The sequence below is a fragment of the Arachis ipaensis genome, chromosome B08 (genome assembly GCF_000816755.2).
Source record: "Arachis ipaensis cultivar K30076 chromosome B08, Araip1.1, whole genome shotgun sequence".
NCBI lineage: Eukaryota > Viridiplantae > Streptophyta > Magnoliopsida > Fabales > Fabaceae > Arachis > Arachis ipaensis.
Window position 1 is genome coordinate 75,339,329 of NC_029792.2, and position 17,244 is coordinate 75,356,572.

Genomic DNA, 17,244 nt, shown 5'->3' on the forward strand with positions numbered 1-17,244 from the left:
CGTTATTATTAAATCTTTGAAACAGGACCAAAAAACATAACAGAATTACACGAATTGATGCTGGTTCAGTTTGCTTCTGTGCTTAAGGAACCAAACCGTTTCTTAGTAGAGATAGTAGAGAGTAAAAAGATTTAATAGAGAAAATATCTCATTCTCCAGTACCATTTCAGAATATACATTGATTAGGGAGAATAGACCACATTTTACTAATGCATTTTCAAATAGTATTATTCCTTCTGTCTTATATATGATCATAGTTTTGACCAGAATCCATAGTGGTTAGATGAAAAGTAATAGAAGAATCTACCAACAATTCAAATGGTCACTTCATTTTTTTTGGGTCAGGTTACATTAAAGAAAGATTTGAACCTGAAACCTCCCATTCAGAGAGGGAGGCATATGCATTTGAGCTACAACTCATTGGGAAATAGCCACTTCATTTACATCTTATCTTTGGTGTCTAAACTGTGAATTCCACAAAAATAGAATGAAATACGAATTTACTTAAAGAACATTTCAGAGCTATATACAATGCAAATCAAGGCAAAGATAAAGAACTCACCAGATAAATATTTCAACAACAATCACAAATAGGAAGCTCAACCAATCCTAATACCAAGCCAGCGCAACGTCGTTCATAAATTTCAAACGGCCAATCCTAGTATTTTGGAAACCTGTAGCACTTCTCGCTCAGCTTCATGTATAAGCAGTTTTTGTTATTATCTTTAGCTTTTCACAGCAGCCTTTATCTTAACTTTCACCAGAGGAGCCTCCTCTGATCAAGGAAACTGGACGGTGGCTGCCGACAATCATATCTTTGAGTCGATATATGGTAACAAGTACCCTGCTTCTTGGCTGTGGAAACAACAAAATAAGTGCATATACTGCGATGCTAAATAAAAAATAAATATGCTATGTACAATTACAGTTGAAGATACTAGTCCGAAATAAGTGTGACAAAATCAGGCATACTTCTATATAACATGTAAATGCAATGCTATAAACTTCTCCATTTCTAGAAATTCTTTTCAACATCACACTATCTATCAAATAAGAATTTATTTATACATAGTCAGTGTAGAAAAGTTTTTGAATTATCATAGAATATGAACTTCTATATGTGACATATAAAATGGTTAAGATAAAAACCAAACACATCTATTGGTCTAGCAGTTATATCTTGTTAGACGACTGTGTAAAAGATACTTTTACATGAATAATTGATGAAAACTAAATCTTTTACTGAATAAACTAAAATACAATCTTTGTACCAATTGAATGAAAATGGAAATACCTCGCCATTTACATTCAGCCACTTGAGTTGCAAAAATCTTTCTTGCTGCCAGTGGTGTCCAACCATCACAACGCCCATCACCGTAGCTGCAACACATACAGAACGAAATGCTCTTCTTTTCCACCAAGCTCCACATGGAAGATCTAAAGGGCTGTATCTATCATCTTTGGTAGGTGTCGTCGTTGACAGCGATAAATCGGGACAGACATTTGACCCTTGCTCTACTAGTTCAGGTGTTTTGGCCTCAATTATGCTTTCTCCGCATGCTACTACACAACCAATATCAGTTCCACTGTGGAAAGAAGTGTACTTTGCAGAGTCATACATAGTTTCTTCTTCTCCAGTCAAACCAAAACCGTGTAGAGTTGCACCTTCCTCAAATTGTTTCCCATGAACAGACAACCTGCTGATTGTCTCATCAAAATATGGCATACCCTCAAACTCCTCTGAAGCATTCAATCCTGTGAATGTCAAGTTTTCTTCATCCTTTCCAACAGGAACATCTTTGCTTCCAGATTCGTCAAGAATCTCGCTATAGTCAGGCTCCACCAGCAAGTTCTCATGTTGACTTGGTGGAAAGACAAAGTGGCCAGACATGAACAATGCATGTGACGTTTCTCCTTCATCCTGGGTATACACATCCTCCTTCAACTTAACTTCCTCAGGACCAGGAGCAGCTGCATATGTTGATGCCATGAGAGATACAACCTCCCAATCAGCCCCACGGGAAGTCTTTTCCTCTACATTCTCATTGTCAGTCATCTTTTGTATCCATCAGAAAAATAATGTCAGAAATCTGGTTCTACTCAGTAAATATAGACAACAAACAATTAAACACAAATGCAAGCATACATGAATACATGACAGACATATATGAAAACCTAGCAGAAAACTACATGTTGCTAAATGTTTGATAAGAGATTAGCTATTAAGAAAGAAGCTTTTGAAGTTTTATTAGTTTTTTATTAATGTAGGATTGTTTAAAACCAACAGGCAACAGGCAACAGGCACACATATCATCACCAAAACTATTAATCAGCTTTATTTCTTCAAAGAAGCAAATTTAGAAAGCTAGATGCAAGTGCATAGAAAGAACAGAACTAAACCAAGCTGAAATTTCTTGCAAACAATTCCATGCATCTTGCAATTTTATATTTAATTTCATTTCCTTCATAACAAAGTTAAAAACACCATAAGATGCAATCAAGACTCTTTTTTTCTACGTTCTCCTTTATCCATTCCAATCGATTTGAATCACCACCAATCATAAATTTCATTCTATTCCTTCAGTTATTATTACTATTTCTCTTTTTGTTGTGAAAATTCAACACAACTCAATAACTAGCACATATTCCTCCATCAACCCATTAATCCTATTGAAAAAAAAAAGTTAAAAAAAAAAAAANAGTGCTTAAGGAGCACCTACTTAATCACAAGGCTATGTAACCACATTGATAGCTCAAATTACAAAAATATGTGTTTGCAAAATATTCAAATATTATTTACATTTATTTATATTATCCCACCTAGTGTAACATACATGTATCCAAACCCACCTATTAGGATAAGGCTTTATTGTTATCATTGTTACTTATATTATCCCAATCAGTTCTTGACCTAAAATAATCTAATTTCCTTTGAAGACTCCCTTTGAAAAACCATTCTTTAAATCTCTCCCTTACATGATATCATACACTAAAATCATAGCACATATCAAACTCCAAAGCAACATACATGGTAACAGAGCACTTTCCATTCCCACAGTTTTGTCATGAGGTACATAAAAGAAATTTTTTTTGTAACACTATCATAAAAGGATTAGTCACTCACAGTTCTTGATTTGTGGAAGAACACTTAGCTCTTCGGAATTACTTGGCTACTGGTTGATCTGCACCATATATCACAAAATCACTTATAAACATATGTACAACATTCCATTTCTTATCTCAAAGCATGCATAAATAACACTTGTCACTCAAATATACACACAATTATTCCTCTTCATACCCAAAAATATAGGTGCAGCCAAATACTTACAAAACCTTAGTCATTTTTCAATTTCCATTCAAATTCGCCGTCTCTAATAAACCCTAAAAATCATTCTTACCAAATTATACCCTGCAATAATTATCTTTACTCCTAAGTTACCTTATGAAACTTGAATTGACAAGCATGTATAATTTTCTTTCTATCCCTGAATTAACTAACCTTTAGAATATAACCCCAGAATCACTTGAGCAAGATATGAACTAATGATCACAGAAAAGCTACAACCTGCTAGCACCACTACAAACACACACACACATTTTTGCTTACCTTGTTAAAATGATCCCTTATTAGCTGATATTGAATGGAACAGAATAATCTAAAATTCACAAATTACAACCTTCAAAATCCTAAGCATTCTATAGTTAAATCAAAAGCAAAGATACATAACAGAACAAAAAACAAATAAATTAAGATGTTATGTATAGGAGCGTACCAAAGAAGCATGGCTTGCGTGCCCAGAAACTCTAACGAAGGTAGAAAAGACAAAGAGAAGAGAAGAAAGAAGAATAAGGAAGTGAAGTGGGGAAGAAGTTTTGGAGTGAAGAGACGTGTGACTTGTGAGAGTTTGGTGTTGTGTTGTGTGTGTTACCAGTTACCAACTTCATAAATCTCATTTTTATGCTTTTTTTTTTTCCTTTATATTTGCAACAATGTAAACATGTTTTTCTATCTATCTATAAATCTATAAAAATATATAATGGGAATACGAAAGGTCTAGTATCCAATTCTTTTTTCCTATTTTACTCTCGTTTTTATAATTTAAAACTACATACTCAAATACGTACTCATATTCTCTAAATTATGTAACTGCTTCACTTTCCACCTTTAAAGAAATTTAAAAAAATTGCTCACCCTCAATCGTAAAATTATCTATAAAAATATATAATGGGAATACGAAAGGTCTGGTATCCAATTCTTTTTTCCTATTCTACCCTCGTTTTTATAATTTAAAACTACAGACTCAAACACGTACTCACTTTCTCTAAATTATGTAACTGCTTCACTTTCCACCTTTAAAAAAAATTTAAAAAAATTGTTCATCCTCAATAGTAAAATTATGAAAATGGCTCCAATTGTACAATAATTTAAATAAGGTAATTTTTTTTATTAAATGTAGAACGAATAATCTATAATATAAAAATATATAATGGGAATACTAAAGGTTTAGTATCCAATTTTTTTTTTCTATTCTACCCTCATTTTTATAATTTAAAACTACAGACTCAAACACGTACTCACTTTTTCTAAATTATGTAATTACTTCACTTTCCACCTTTAAAGAAATTTAAAAAAATTGCTCACCCTCAATCGTAAAATTATGAAAATGACTCCAATTGTACAATAATTTAAATAAGGTAATTTTTTTTATTAAATGTAGAACGAATAATCTATAACAATATATAATGGAAATACGGAAGGTTTAGTATCTAATTCTTTTTTTTCTATTCTACCCTCGTTTTTATAATTTAACGTTCTCTAAATTATGTAACTGCTTCACTTTCCACCTTCAAAGAAATTTAAAAAAATTGCTCACCCTCAATGGTAAAATTATGAAAATGGCTCCAATTACACAATAGTTTAAATAAGGCAATTTTTTTTATTAAATGTAGAACGAATAGTTTTTCTTTTTAAATTATTATCATACTATTTTAGTTTAATATACTCTTGATACTTATACAATATATAATGATAATTGGTGTCTTAATTTAAGTTCCAATATTACTCTTAAAGAGAGATTTATTATTAAAAAATTCTTTCGTTAATTACGTTAAATAAAAAAATTTCTACCAATTTTTTTTACAGTAACCTCATTAAGATATTCCTATTAGATGTAAATTATTGTTACAGATTTATTTTATTAGGATATGCTTTTAAGGAATAAAAGTAAAATAGTTCAACAAGGATAATCTTTCTTAAAAATAAATTTACATAGAATAATTTTTCTCTTCAAATTATTAGCGTACTCTTCTAATATACTATAAGTACCTACACAATATATAATATCAATTAGTGTTCAAATTTAAGTTCCAATATTGTTATTAATGAGAGGTTTTTATTTTTTTTTAAATTTATACACAATAATTTTTGTGTTAATATATCATGATTCATTTTGCATGTAATATTTATTCATCTAAATTCATGGAGTGGCTAAAAAAATTATATTTAAGAAATTTTTTTATCTTTTAACTATTTCATGCTCTGTTAGACAGAGTCTTTGCTGCCATCAAGGCTACACTGTCAACGTCAATTAAATTTCAACACAAATCTCTGACTACTAGTTTGACAAAGATAATCTACGTAATCTGTATGGTTGAGGCAAGAGAGATGAAGATCGAGGAAGACAACCGAAAAGGAGGTAGGAATGTGATTCTGCTAGAAGAGACAGACATATTAGAAGGTATTAACGCTTGCTCCAATAGTCTCTATGGCAGACTCTTTGCTTCCAAAATCTTCTCAGTTGAAACCATGGGGAATGCTTTAAAGGCTATATGGGAAAATTCGGAGGGATTTAGCGTGAGTGACAAAGAGGACAATTACTTCCAATTCTTTTTTAATAAAGAGGTGGATGTCTTGCGTGTTGAACGTGGTTTGTAATACCCTAACTACCAAAGCTCGCACTTCCGGCTGCGCGACTCTGATAGTTCGGACATTACGACGACACTTATATTATTTAATACTAAAATATGAGCCTGTTTAAAACTTTAAACCGCAATACCGCTCCCAAAAATACTTTCGTGCGATAACGTACATCCATAAATACCATACAACTTACAACAATTCATAAAGAGTACATCCATATATATACATAAATATATATAAATGACTTTACAAGCATTAACCAATACAATTCCTATCCCTCTTACAGAATATATCAAGATAAAGGTGAGGGTTCAATAAACCATAACTAAAACAATACAGAGCATCTCAACAACTAAATAAACTTCTCGTGACTTCTGCGCCCATATCCTGAAAGGGGAAAAATGTAGGGGGGTGAGAACATTAACATCCATCTCAGCCATCTGGCTCACGGTTCATTCCAGAACCAGCCAATATTCATATCATACACAGCCATTCCGGCTCACGGTTCAATCCGGAACCAATCAATATGTATAAACATACACAGCCATTCCGGCTCTCAACAAAACAGCACTTCCACATTCAAAATCATCAAATTCATGAAATCGGCATTTAAGCCATAAATCATTTTCTCAACTCATTTCACTTTGAAATCAAGTTTCAACTCTTTTCAGCCTTGGCTTTAAAGATCTCATTTCTCAAATCATCTCAGTCTCATAAGCCACTTTTACTCAAGGTAAATTCTTTCAAAACAATGCCACTCTCGGCATCCTCTTTCCAAAACTTCCATAATCATGGCAAGTTAAAAGCCTCTTTGAGATATTCAAAATCACCCATCCAACAATGGGATTTTATAACAAAAGTTTTTCGACAGAGTCCCAAGTCTTTAGGGGAGAATAACATAACTCATTTCGCCAAATTCATTTAAAATTATTAAAACATTGGCTTTCCGACTTGAGTAATAAAATATGATCTAAGCCAAACCGAGTCACGTAATCATTTACTTCTTTCAAAGCCGTTTCCTTTACTTAGGCAAAACCAGCCTCAACCCCCATGATAAATTCTAAAGCGTTTCAACTGTTCAAAATTGTTTTAGTCTTGCAAAAATTCAGAGTTCAAAGAGTACTTAAAACCTTTCTCAAAACATTTCAAAATAACACTTGTCAATAGACATTCAGGTTCTTTCAAAGTCATTGAAACTTCTTTAATTGAAACCCCCAAGTCAAATTCAAAGGCATAAGCAATTAAAGCAACCCAGGCTGGATTTCAAGAGCATTCTATCTTTCACATCATCAAAATAATTGACTCAATTCAAACCAATCCTCAACGGATTAAACTCATTTCAAATATTTAAAGAATCAACTTCAAACATTGCATTTCACAAGCCACACAACAATTCAGCCAAGCCAACATCCATAATCGTTCGAGTCAATCAAATAATACATAAGGCAGATACAATCACTAATTACACCATATCTCACATCAGTATCCATATGTAATAATTTCGATAATAAACTGTAGTTTTCGGAAAGCGTCCCTACCTCAAAACGTAATTCTATAACCCAAACGTCTCTCAGAGTCCTTTTCGCCTCAGCTCGAAATCACAATCAAAATCCCGACTCCGCGTGTTTTTTTTCTCAATATAAGAAACAGCCTCAGCGCCACGTATAAGCTCAGCTACTACTTCCTAACACATCAATATCGCGGAAATCTTAAAACTCATGACTGAAAACAAATGGCAAGGATTTTCGAGATAAAACACTTACTGAAATAAAAGGAATGACACGGCAGCCTCCGCAACACTTATGCGACACAAAATCACCGGAACTCAAACCTACATTACCAAGCCTCAATGTCTTTAGCCAAATATAACCGAACGCTAAAGCAGGGGTTTTCGAAACGCGAAATACTTACTATACTAACAAGCGAAGCAGCTACCACTTCGAATTGCCCCGACAAAAGATCCGTGAGCGGCCAGAAGTTCCGGTGGCCCAACAGCAGCTTTAATTCCGACGCGCAAATACCGGGACTCAACCCTGTGTAACCAACGTCACAGAATTTCTAACGAATTATAACAGAGTACTCAATTGAAGGGGTTTCAGAAGCAAATATGCTTACCAAGAAAGACTGGTTCTGGCGGCCACGATACTGCTCCCGGCAGCCAAAGGCGCGGCGGCCATGACAACAACGGCAATTGAGCTTCAACGGTGGCAGAAACCCCTCCTACTTACCCATCCCGGTCTCCTTCTCCCCAGCAGCAACAAGGCAGTGGCGGAGCTTTCACAGCGGCGGCGACGGCAGCTCAGCAGCGGCGGTGACAGCGGCATCGCCCTTCCCTGCGCGCGCACGCGCGCTCCCTCTTTCTCGCGTCGGACTCCTGCATCGCATCCATCATGTTCGCAGTTCTGGGTCCGGCGTGGCTCAAAGGCGATCGACGGCGACTCCCAGATCTCCAGCGATGGCGGCAAGGATGCGCGGCGGTGCCTTCTCCTTCCCAATCCTGGCTCGCACTCGTCACCCTCTCTCATGGCTCGTTTCGATCTCTCTCTCCCTCAGCCTGGTTCGGCGGCCTCAGTAGCGGGACGAGCTTGACGGAAAGCAGAACGGATGGCGAAGCTGATCGCAGGAGGCACGACGGCGATGACGCGATGGCGGCGGTGGAGCCCAGCACGCCGGCACAAATCTCCTTCCTCTCCTCTTTTCCTCAGCCACAACCCAACCTCTCACTCTCTGCTCAGTTTTTGTTGAAAGGGTTTGTGTGTGTTTGCTGCTATTTTGGGGGGGAAGAAAGGGATTTCAGCTGCTGCTTGTGTGGGGGGAAAAATGGAACCGGGTCGGGTAACAGGTCGCTGGGTTAGGGTTTCCTCATTTTAAAAATTAGGGTTAAGGGCATTATGGTAATTTCACATAAAATTGGGAATAATATAGTAATTGAAACCCAATGTAAATCCAACACTAATTATATATAGAAAATACCATTTGTTCATCATTTTCACAAATTATTTTCAATAAAAGGTCCAAATCTAAAAATTAGAAATAATATAATTAATTTCTCTATTTTCCAAAATAGCAGTATTAATATTTAAAATATTAATTATTTAATCCAAATCATGTAAAACCCCTCTTATCTCATAACTGCCAAATTCATAATCTGAATATAGAAAATAACCCAATAATTATAAAATTGGATAAAAATCATAACTCGTCTCAAATTCAATAAATCAAAACTTGCCTTAATTATCTTTAATAAAATGATTTCCGAAATTAAGGCTATAAATAATTATATGATTTGAGACTTGATCATAATAAGACTTTTCAAAAGTTCTGGGTTTTACATGGTTCTTCATGGCTATTTAAGGATTACGTGCTCCATGTCAAGAGATGGAAGGAAGATCAGAACCGTGATGAAGAGATTGTTTCCAATTTTCCAGTTTGGGTTCAATTTTGGGGTTTGCCAGAATCGTTTAAAACCCTCAAAGTTGGACGTAAATTGGGAGAGAGGCTGGGCACAGTGTTGGAGGTAGGTAAATTTTAGATAAGAGGTAGAGAAACTAGGATTGTAAAGGCCAAGATCAATATTGAAGCTACCAAGAAAGTGAGGGATCAGTTATTGTTGCAGGACCTAATAAAAAGGAGGTAGAGGTGGCATTGCGCTATGAGAGACTTGAAAAGTTCTGTACCTACTGCACAAAATTGGGGCACGAGGTGAAAAACTGCCATGATGTGCTGAAGGACACAGAGAGTGATAGGGTAAAAGAGGATGACATTGGCGAATGGGTTCAAGACAGCTAAGTAGGAATACGAATTAACTCTGAAAGAGAAAGAAGATTCAACAACTCAGCCCAAAATCAGAATAAGGCTACTCAACGTAAGAAAAAGCCGGTCTTAAACTGCTTATTGGAGGAATTTGCAGGGATGTCAATACAAGAGGAGGAACAAAGTTTGAAACCACAAAACGCTGGCAATAAGGTAGCACCTGAGTCACCTCAATCAACCAACTCTAGAACAGAATGCATGGAGGTTATCATAGCTGGTTAGTCCAATGCTAAGGAGGATGAAGGACAACCTATGCAATTCACTATTGGGCAATGTCTCACAACAGAGGAAGGAAGGAAGTAGAAAAAATTAGCAAGACAAGGTACTGGAGGGTTGGAGACTAAAGCTGGATCCAAAAAAAGGTTGATGAGTGGTATAGTTGAAGGATCTACAAAGAAAGCAAGAACAGAGGATGAAAATGCAGTTGAACAGGGGGTGGAGGGTGCCAGCCTACAAATGGCACCCAAGGCGCCATGAGAACTATAGTTTGGAATTGTCGGGATTTGGGGAGGCCCCTGACAATTCACACCCTAAAAGGGATATGTAAATCCCACTCCCCCGAGATTGTGTTCATAAGTGAAACAGAAAACCAATCTCGACAGGTGGAAGCAAAACTCCGGGCATTGTAGCTATGAAAACTGGCATATTGTTAACCCGTTAGGAATGGCAGGAGGACTTGCGCTAGCTTGAAAGGACAGCATCAATGTTCAAATTATAAACAGCGGGGAATTCTTTGTAGCAGCTGAAGTTAAGGAGTTTGAAAACAACGGGGTATGGATGTTCATTGGTGTCCATTTGAACTATTCAGAACAAATTCGAGCCTTACAATTTGAGGAGCTTACAACAATGAGTCAACAACTGGAAGGAAAAGTGGTAATAGTGGGAGATTTTAATGCTATAATAAGTCAAGCGGAAAAGGAGGGTGGAGGCCAAAAATCAGCAACTACCATTGCAACATTCATTAATTTTATTGATAGCAATGAATTAGTGGATATTGGAATGGTGGGGCGGCCTTTCACGTGGACAAACCGAAGACAAGGAGAGGATTTGGTGAAGGAGAGGCTTGACCGCTATTTAGTAGGGATGGGATGGAAGCTGAAGTTTCCGAATGCAGTGGTGCACAGGCTCACTGAATCAGGCTCGGATCATGCTCCTATCTTGATGGAAACTGAACCTCAATCCTGGCATAGTAAAAGGCGTTTTAAATACCAGGAACGTTGGTGTGGAGAAGATGATATCAAAAGAATTGTCAGCAAAGTGTGGAAAATGGAAGTAGTAGGCTCAGCTATGTTCTCCTTGGTCCAAAAGTTGAAAGAATATAGACATAGATTAGTTCAATGGTAGATAACTCACAAAGCAAACTCTCGGAAAGAAATTGAGGACCTTCAAGCTAGCCTAGAGGAGCTGTGGGTGGCTAGAATCAATGGGGGAGAGGAGATTACTAGATTGGAAGAGAAGTTAGAGCTAGCATATATGAAAGAAGAGAGCTATTGGAGAGAAAAATCTAGAGTCAAATGGTTAAAAGAAGGAGATCAGAACACCAGATTCTTTCACTAGAAATTTCAATCAAGGGTGCGAAGGAACAGAATTTGGAGATTAGTTGGGAGGAACAATGAGATTGCATCGAAACCGGAGGATATTGCAAAGGTAGCTGAAGACTACTTCTGCGATATTTTTACTTCTTCTTGTTCGGTTGATCCGAATCCATATTTGGAGGATTTGGAGCATAAGGTTACAGCTTCCATGAACCGTAGGCTCCAAAGGCCGGTAACTATGGACGAGGTCAAAAGAGCTACGTTCAGTGTTCATGCTCAGAGTGCTCCTGGTGATGACGGGTTTATAGCTAAGTTTTTTCACTTTTTCTGGGATATAATTGGAGGTGACATTTTTAAGGCAGTGCGAAGTTTCTTTCATAGTGGCAGAATTCTAAAAAGCTTCAACTATACTCAAATTTGTTTGATTCCAAAGGTGCCAGATGCTAGTGACATGACTCAAGTACGACTGATTAGTTTGTCCTCAGTTATGTATAAAATTATTTCTAAAGTTATGGTGCACCGACTACAAGGTATTATGAATAAAATCATAAGCCCAAATCAGAGTGCTTTTCTCAAAGGTAGACTCATTTCAGATAATATTCTAATTGCCCACGAATGTATGCACTATTTGAAAAATAAGAGAAGTCGAGCAGATCATGAGATGGCTATTAAACTAGATATGAGCAAGGCTTATGATAGGGTTGAATGGCACTTCTTATGGTACATCATGGAAAAGCTGGGCTTTGATGCTAAATGGATTAACTGGACTAAAGAATTGGTAACGACTGTTTCTTACTCTGTTGTTGTGGAAGGGCAACCTTTTGGATACTTTAGGCCAAATAGGGGCATCCGACAGGGTGACCCCCTATCTCCATATCTATTTCTTTTTTGTGCGGAAGGGCTTTCCTTCTTGCTACACAAGGCAGAGCAAAACAGATTAATTCAAGGAGTTCAAGTTAACCGGAGATGCCAAACAGTTAATCACGTTTTGTTTGCTGATGATTCAATCCTTTTTTGCAAGGGCTCACCTAATACAAGCCAAAGCATTTTGGAATTGCTAGAGATCTATGAGGGCTTCAGTGGGCAAAAAGTCAATTTGAACAAGTCGGCCATCTTTTTCAGTCACAACATACCTCAGAACACAAGACTAGTAATTGCGCAGACACTAAATATTGAACATATCGGAGCCCAAGACAAATACTTGGGGCTGCCCTCCATAGTTCAGAAATCAAAGAAAGCAACCTTTGGAGCTATCAAGGATAAAGTTCAGAAGAGGATTATGGGTTGGAAAAGAAGTTTATTGTCCTCAGGTGGCAGGCACACGCTATTGAGAGCGGTGGGGAAGCGATTCCTATTTACACACTCTCTTGTTTCAAGCTCCTGGACACGCTGTTAACTGAGATTCATAGCATGCTCTCGCAATTTTGGTGGGGTCAAAAAGGCACAGAACGAAGAATGGTTTGGATTAAATGGGACACAATGACGAGACCGAAGAAAGATGGAGGGTTGGGGATCAAAGATCTAAGGGCACAAAATTTGGCCTTATTGAGCAAGCAATGTTGGCGTCTAATGAAATACCCTAATTCTACACTGTCAAGAATGTTCAAAGCTAAATATTTCAGATATACAGATTTCTTACATGCAGAGATAGGAAGCATACCGTCGTGGGCTGGAGAAGTGTTCTTGAAGGCCGCAAGGTGATTGAAAAAGGCTTGTTATGGAAAATAGGCTCTGGTGCTAATGTCCGCATCTTCCATGATCCCTGGCTCCCACCACCATTGCCCTTTAATGTCCCTCAAGCTGTATTGACAATCCCACCGAATCTGCAAGTGTATTATGTTAGTGCGCTACTAAATCTTGATAGAAGCTGGAACAGAAACCTGATTGAGTCAATTTTTCCAGTTGATATATGCAATAAAATTTTTTCCATCAAACCAACAGAGGAGGAGGATGAAGTTAATTGGTGCTGAACAAAATCTGGTATATACGAGTTGGGTCAGGATACAAAGTTGCTTATGGGTTCTTTCATTCTCCTACTTCATTGATGCCTCAGAACATACAAAACCACAAAGTATGGAATAACATTTGGGAATTGAAATTACCTCATAAATTAAGATTTTTTTATGGAAGAGTCTTCATGAAAAGCTTCCGGTTTTGCAACAAATCTATAGCCGGTTTGCATCCACCCCCGCCACTTGCCCAAGATGCATGCTGAAAGATGAATCAATTTCTCATGCCTTGTTCCAATGCCCTCTATCTTCAATAATATGGTGTCTAAGCTTAATAACCCCTGACTTATGGCAGAGAGAAGAGGAGACCTTCATCAATTGGTGGCAACGAGTCTTATCTTGGGCAGCGGCTCAACTCGAAGGTAGACAAAAGATCCTCTTCATCACGGCGTTGTGTTGGACCACTTGGAAAGCGAGGAATAGGTGTGTCTTTGAGAAGCTAATAAGACCAGTGCCGGAGATAGTGCAAGAAGCCAGCAGTCTAGTACGTGAACTCAATAGCTATACCTGATGAATGCTAATAATTTCTCTTTATTCTTACTTTACTCTTTCTTAAGCTATTTATCTTTCAATCACATTTGGTGATAATTGGGAATACCCAACTTCTTTGTACTTCCTTATGGAAATATTATTATTTTATAATAATAAAATAATATCTATCTTTGAGAAAAAAAACTATTTTATATTTTGAGATTTAAAATTTTGTATTTTTATTTTTATTCAAGGTTTATTTGTTTATTTTATTTTAATTCTGTTAATCAAAACTATGAATATTAATTTTAATTTTTAATTTGTAGGATAAATAAAAAGATGAGACTTTTTTTATAAATTAAATTATTGAAAAACTTACTTATTATAGAAGAAGTTAAGACTATTTCTCGACTATAAGATACATATCATTCACTCTTGAATGTAATCAAAATAAATATAAATTTATTCAATTTTTTAAAATTTACGTTAATTATTAAAATTATGATATAATGAATGTCCTCCTATAAAAACATAAAAATGACTTCATAACTATTTTTTTGTTAGGAGAAAATATGACTCAATAAGTATAAAGTCTAATTATCTCTGTCCAATTAAAAATTTAACAAAGGGCAAAATTTGATAACGGTAAAATGTGTCGCAATTTTTTAAAAAGTCTAAATACTATATTAAATGTTACAAGTAGTGAATGGATAAATAATTTTTAAATTCTAAAATTAAAAACATAGATAACGCTTTATGTATTTATATGAGTTATTAAACCAATTTTATTGAATAAATATTTTGAATGCTAATTATAAACAAATGCTACTATATCAATAATCCTGAGACATGTAAGTATGTAATTATTCCGGATATTTTTCTCACTATGACATGTAGTCTATCATGGTCAGAAATAACTTAGGAACTTAGTCATATTCAAACTCCACAGGATCGTCCAGATATAACAACTACAATTTTCAGAGCTAAATTTGAACAATTAAAGGTTTAGTTATTACCAAGGATGTATTAGAAAAGGTGAAAAGTTATATTTATGTCACTGAATTTCAGAAAAGAGGATTGTCACATGTACATATGTTACTAATCTTAGAAAATAATGACAAGTTGAGTGATCCCGACCAGTATGATAGTTTGGTACGAGCGGAAATACCATCTAAAGAAGCAGAACCACACTTATGTGAGGCAGTGCTAAGGCATATAATCCATGGTCTTGCGGAACACTTAATCAATCTTCACCATTCATGAAAAATGGTAAATGTAAATGCAACTACCCAAAAGAGTTCGTAGCAGATACACGACGAGGTGATGACTCATATCCTCAATATAGGAGGCGATTTGATACTTCAATCCCTATAAACCAAAATGTCACAATTGACAACAAATAGATAGTTTCGTACAATTCTTGGCTACTACTAAAGTATGATTGCCATATCAATGTAGAGATATGTAGCAGTATCAAGAGTATAAAGTATCTATATAAATATTGCTATAAGGGACCAGACCGTGTTGCAATGGAGGTTCACAGAAGTTCACATTATGATGAAGTGAAACAGTTTATTGATGCAAGATGGATTGCCGCTTCAGAGGCATTCTAAAGAATATTTAAATTCAACCTTTATCGAATATACCCATAAGTTGAAAGGTTGCAAATTCATTTGCCAAACCAACATTAAGTGAGGTCTTATGAGCACCAAACTATTTCTGAAATAGTTAATGATGACTATTTTCCAAAAACAATGCTCACTAAATTCTTTGCACTTAATTGGGCAAATGACCAACAATCTAGGCATCTTTTATATAGGAAAATTCCAAAATATTATACTTGGCACATTAAGGAAAAAGAATGGCATTGGCGCAGGTCACAAAAGAAAGCTATCGGTCAGATCTATACTGTTTCACCAACAGAAGAAGAAAAATTATATTTGCGTATTCTGTTGTCAAATGTAAGAGGGATAACTGGTTGAGATGACTAGCTAACAGTGAATGATGTCCAATATTCGTCCCTTAAGCAATCCGCTCAGCAACGAGAACTGTTAGATAGTGACAACAACATAAGAGCGTGTTTGGTTGAGGCATCTATTTTAAGAATGCCATGTGCTTTAAGAAGGTTGTGGGATGAATTTTTTTCATATACGGTGGATGATTATCCATCAACAAGCACTACAACATGCCATGGGTTGATAAATCGCCTGCTCAAGGATTTAAATGACATATTCCTTCAACATGGAAAACATATTACACAATACGTTATACCGGCTCTAACTTCGGACAACGACAATGGCAATAGGGGTGCACATGGGCCGGGTGAAGCCGGGTTTGATGTGACCCAGATCCGACCCGAAATATACACCGGGTCTATTTATTAGACCCGAACTCGGCCCTAGATCCGATAAAACCAATACACTTTCGGGCCACAATTATACCGAGTGAAAATCGGGTGAAAATCGGGCCGTTAACATTACATTATGTTGATACCTTCTTGTAAGCTAGCATGTAAAAATATCCAAATTTTCAAGACTCTAACCATTATTTAACATGGTAAAATTCACTTAGAAAAATATAACAAGAACCAACCCTTCAAAATTAAAGCATAACCACAATCAATACTAATATTGTCTAATTATACCAAATATTTAAATCAATACAAATAACACAATATTATACATTAGTCTAAAGTCTTATGCATTCTAAACATAAAACATTAACTTATAGTCTTATAATGACTAATAACACAAAATATTAAGGTTTACAATACTTAAATTCCACATAAGAATAGTCATGATCCATCACTAATAACACAAAATATTAATTGTGCATGATGACCGGGCCACTAGGCCGACTTCGGGTGACCCGAGATATGGCCTGGACCCGACCCGAAATAATGACCGGGTCTATTTTTGAGACCCTTCCCGACCCTAAACCCGATGAAATTACACCAAATTAGCCCCTAAAGTGTTCGGGACCGGGCCGGGCTGGGTCATGTGCACCCCTAAATGGCAACTTGATGCCTAGAATTATCCAAGAAGAGTTGTCTATCAAAGTACCTCAAGAAGACTTGTGCTCTATAAAAAGATTGAATTATGACCAGTCTGTAGCTTTTAAGCGCATTATGAATACAGTTGATTAAAGAGAAAGTGGATTACTTTTCGTTGATGGGTTAGGGGGAGCATGCAAAACATTTCTTTATAAAGCTATAATTGCAGACTTAAGAAGTAAAGCACATATTGTCTTGATAACTGCGTCATCGGGAATAGCTGCAACTTTACTGTCCGAGGGTCGAACAACTCATTCTAGATTTAAAATCCCAATTAATGTAGAGCCATCTTCTATATGCAACATAAGTAAACAATGTGATCTCGCAAAACTGATTAGGCAAACAACAGTGATAATTTGGGATGAAACACCAATGGCTAATAAAGAGACAATAGAATCATTATACCGCACTTGCGAGACATAATAGAAAATAATAATCCAT

General features: G+C 36.2%; 1 protein-coding gene across 7 annotated transcripts; it reads right to left on the reverse strand.

The window, feature by feature from the left end:
* Positions 305-3,944, reverse strand: LOC107614194 (ATG8-interacting protein 1). Of its 7 annotated transcripts, none has more exons than XR_001614305.2 (5): positions 3,777-3,943; positions 3,125-3,182; positions 1,295-2,056; positions 563-855; positions 305-465 (listed from the first exon to the last, which is right to left on the reverse strand). XR_001614305.2 is itself a non-coding variant. In XM_021109521.1 (5 exons), the coding sequence occupies exons 4-5, from the start codon at positions 1,988-1,990 to the stop codon at positions 751-753; spliced, it is 801 nt and encodes a 266-aa protein (XP_020965180.1). In that variant the 5' UTR covers positions 1,991-2,034; positions 3,125-3,182; positions 3,611-3,659; positions 3,777-3,944; the 3' UTR covers positions 305-750. The 7 variants fall into 7 exon arrangements, 6 of the variants coding, with proteins under 6 accessions (XP_020965180.1, XP_020965177.1, XP_020965179.1 ...); XM_021109521.1 differs by adding an exon at positions 3,611-3,659 and having other exon boundaries at positions 305-855; positions 1,295-2,034; positions 3,777-3,944; XM_021109518.1 differs by adding an exon at positions 3,611-3,659 and having other exon boundaries at positions 305-855.

What these genes read in the sequence shown, in the direction of transcription:
- LOC107614194 (XM_016316426.2), bottom strand. Translation starts at nt 2,056, where the DNA reads ATGACTGACAATGAGAATGTAGAGGAAAAGACTTCCCGTGGGGCTGAT. An exon ending in GGCTGAATGTAAATGGCGAG is followed by an intron (nt 856 to 1,294) that starts GTATTTCCATTT and finishes TTGTTTCCACAG; the next exon opens with CCAAGAAGCAGGGTACTTGT.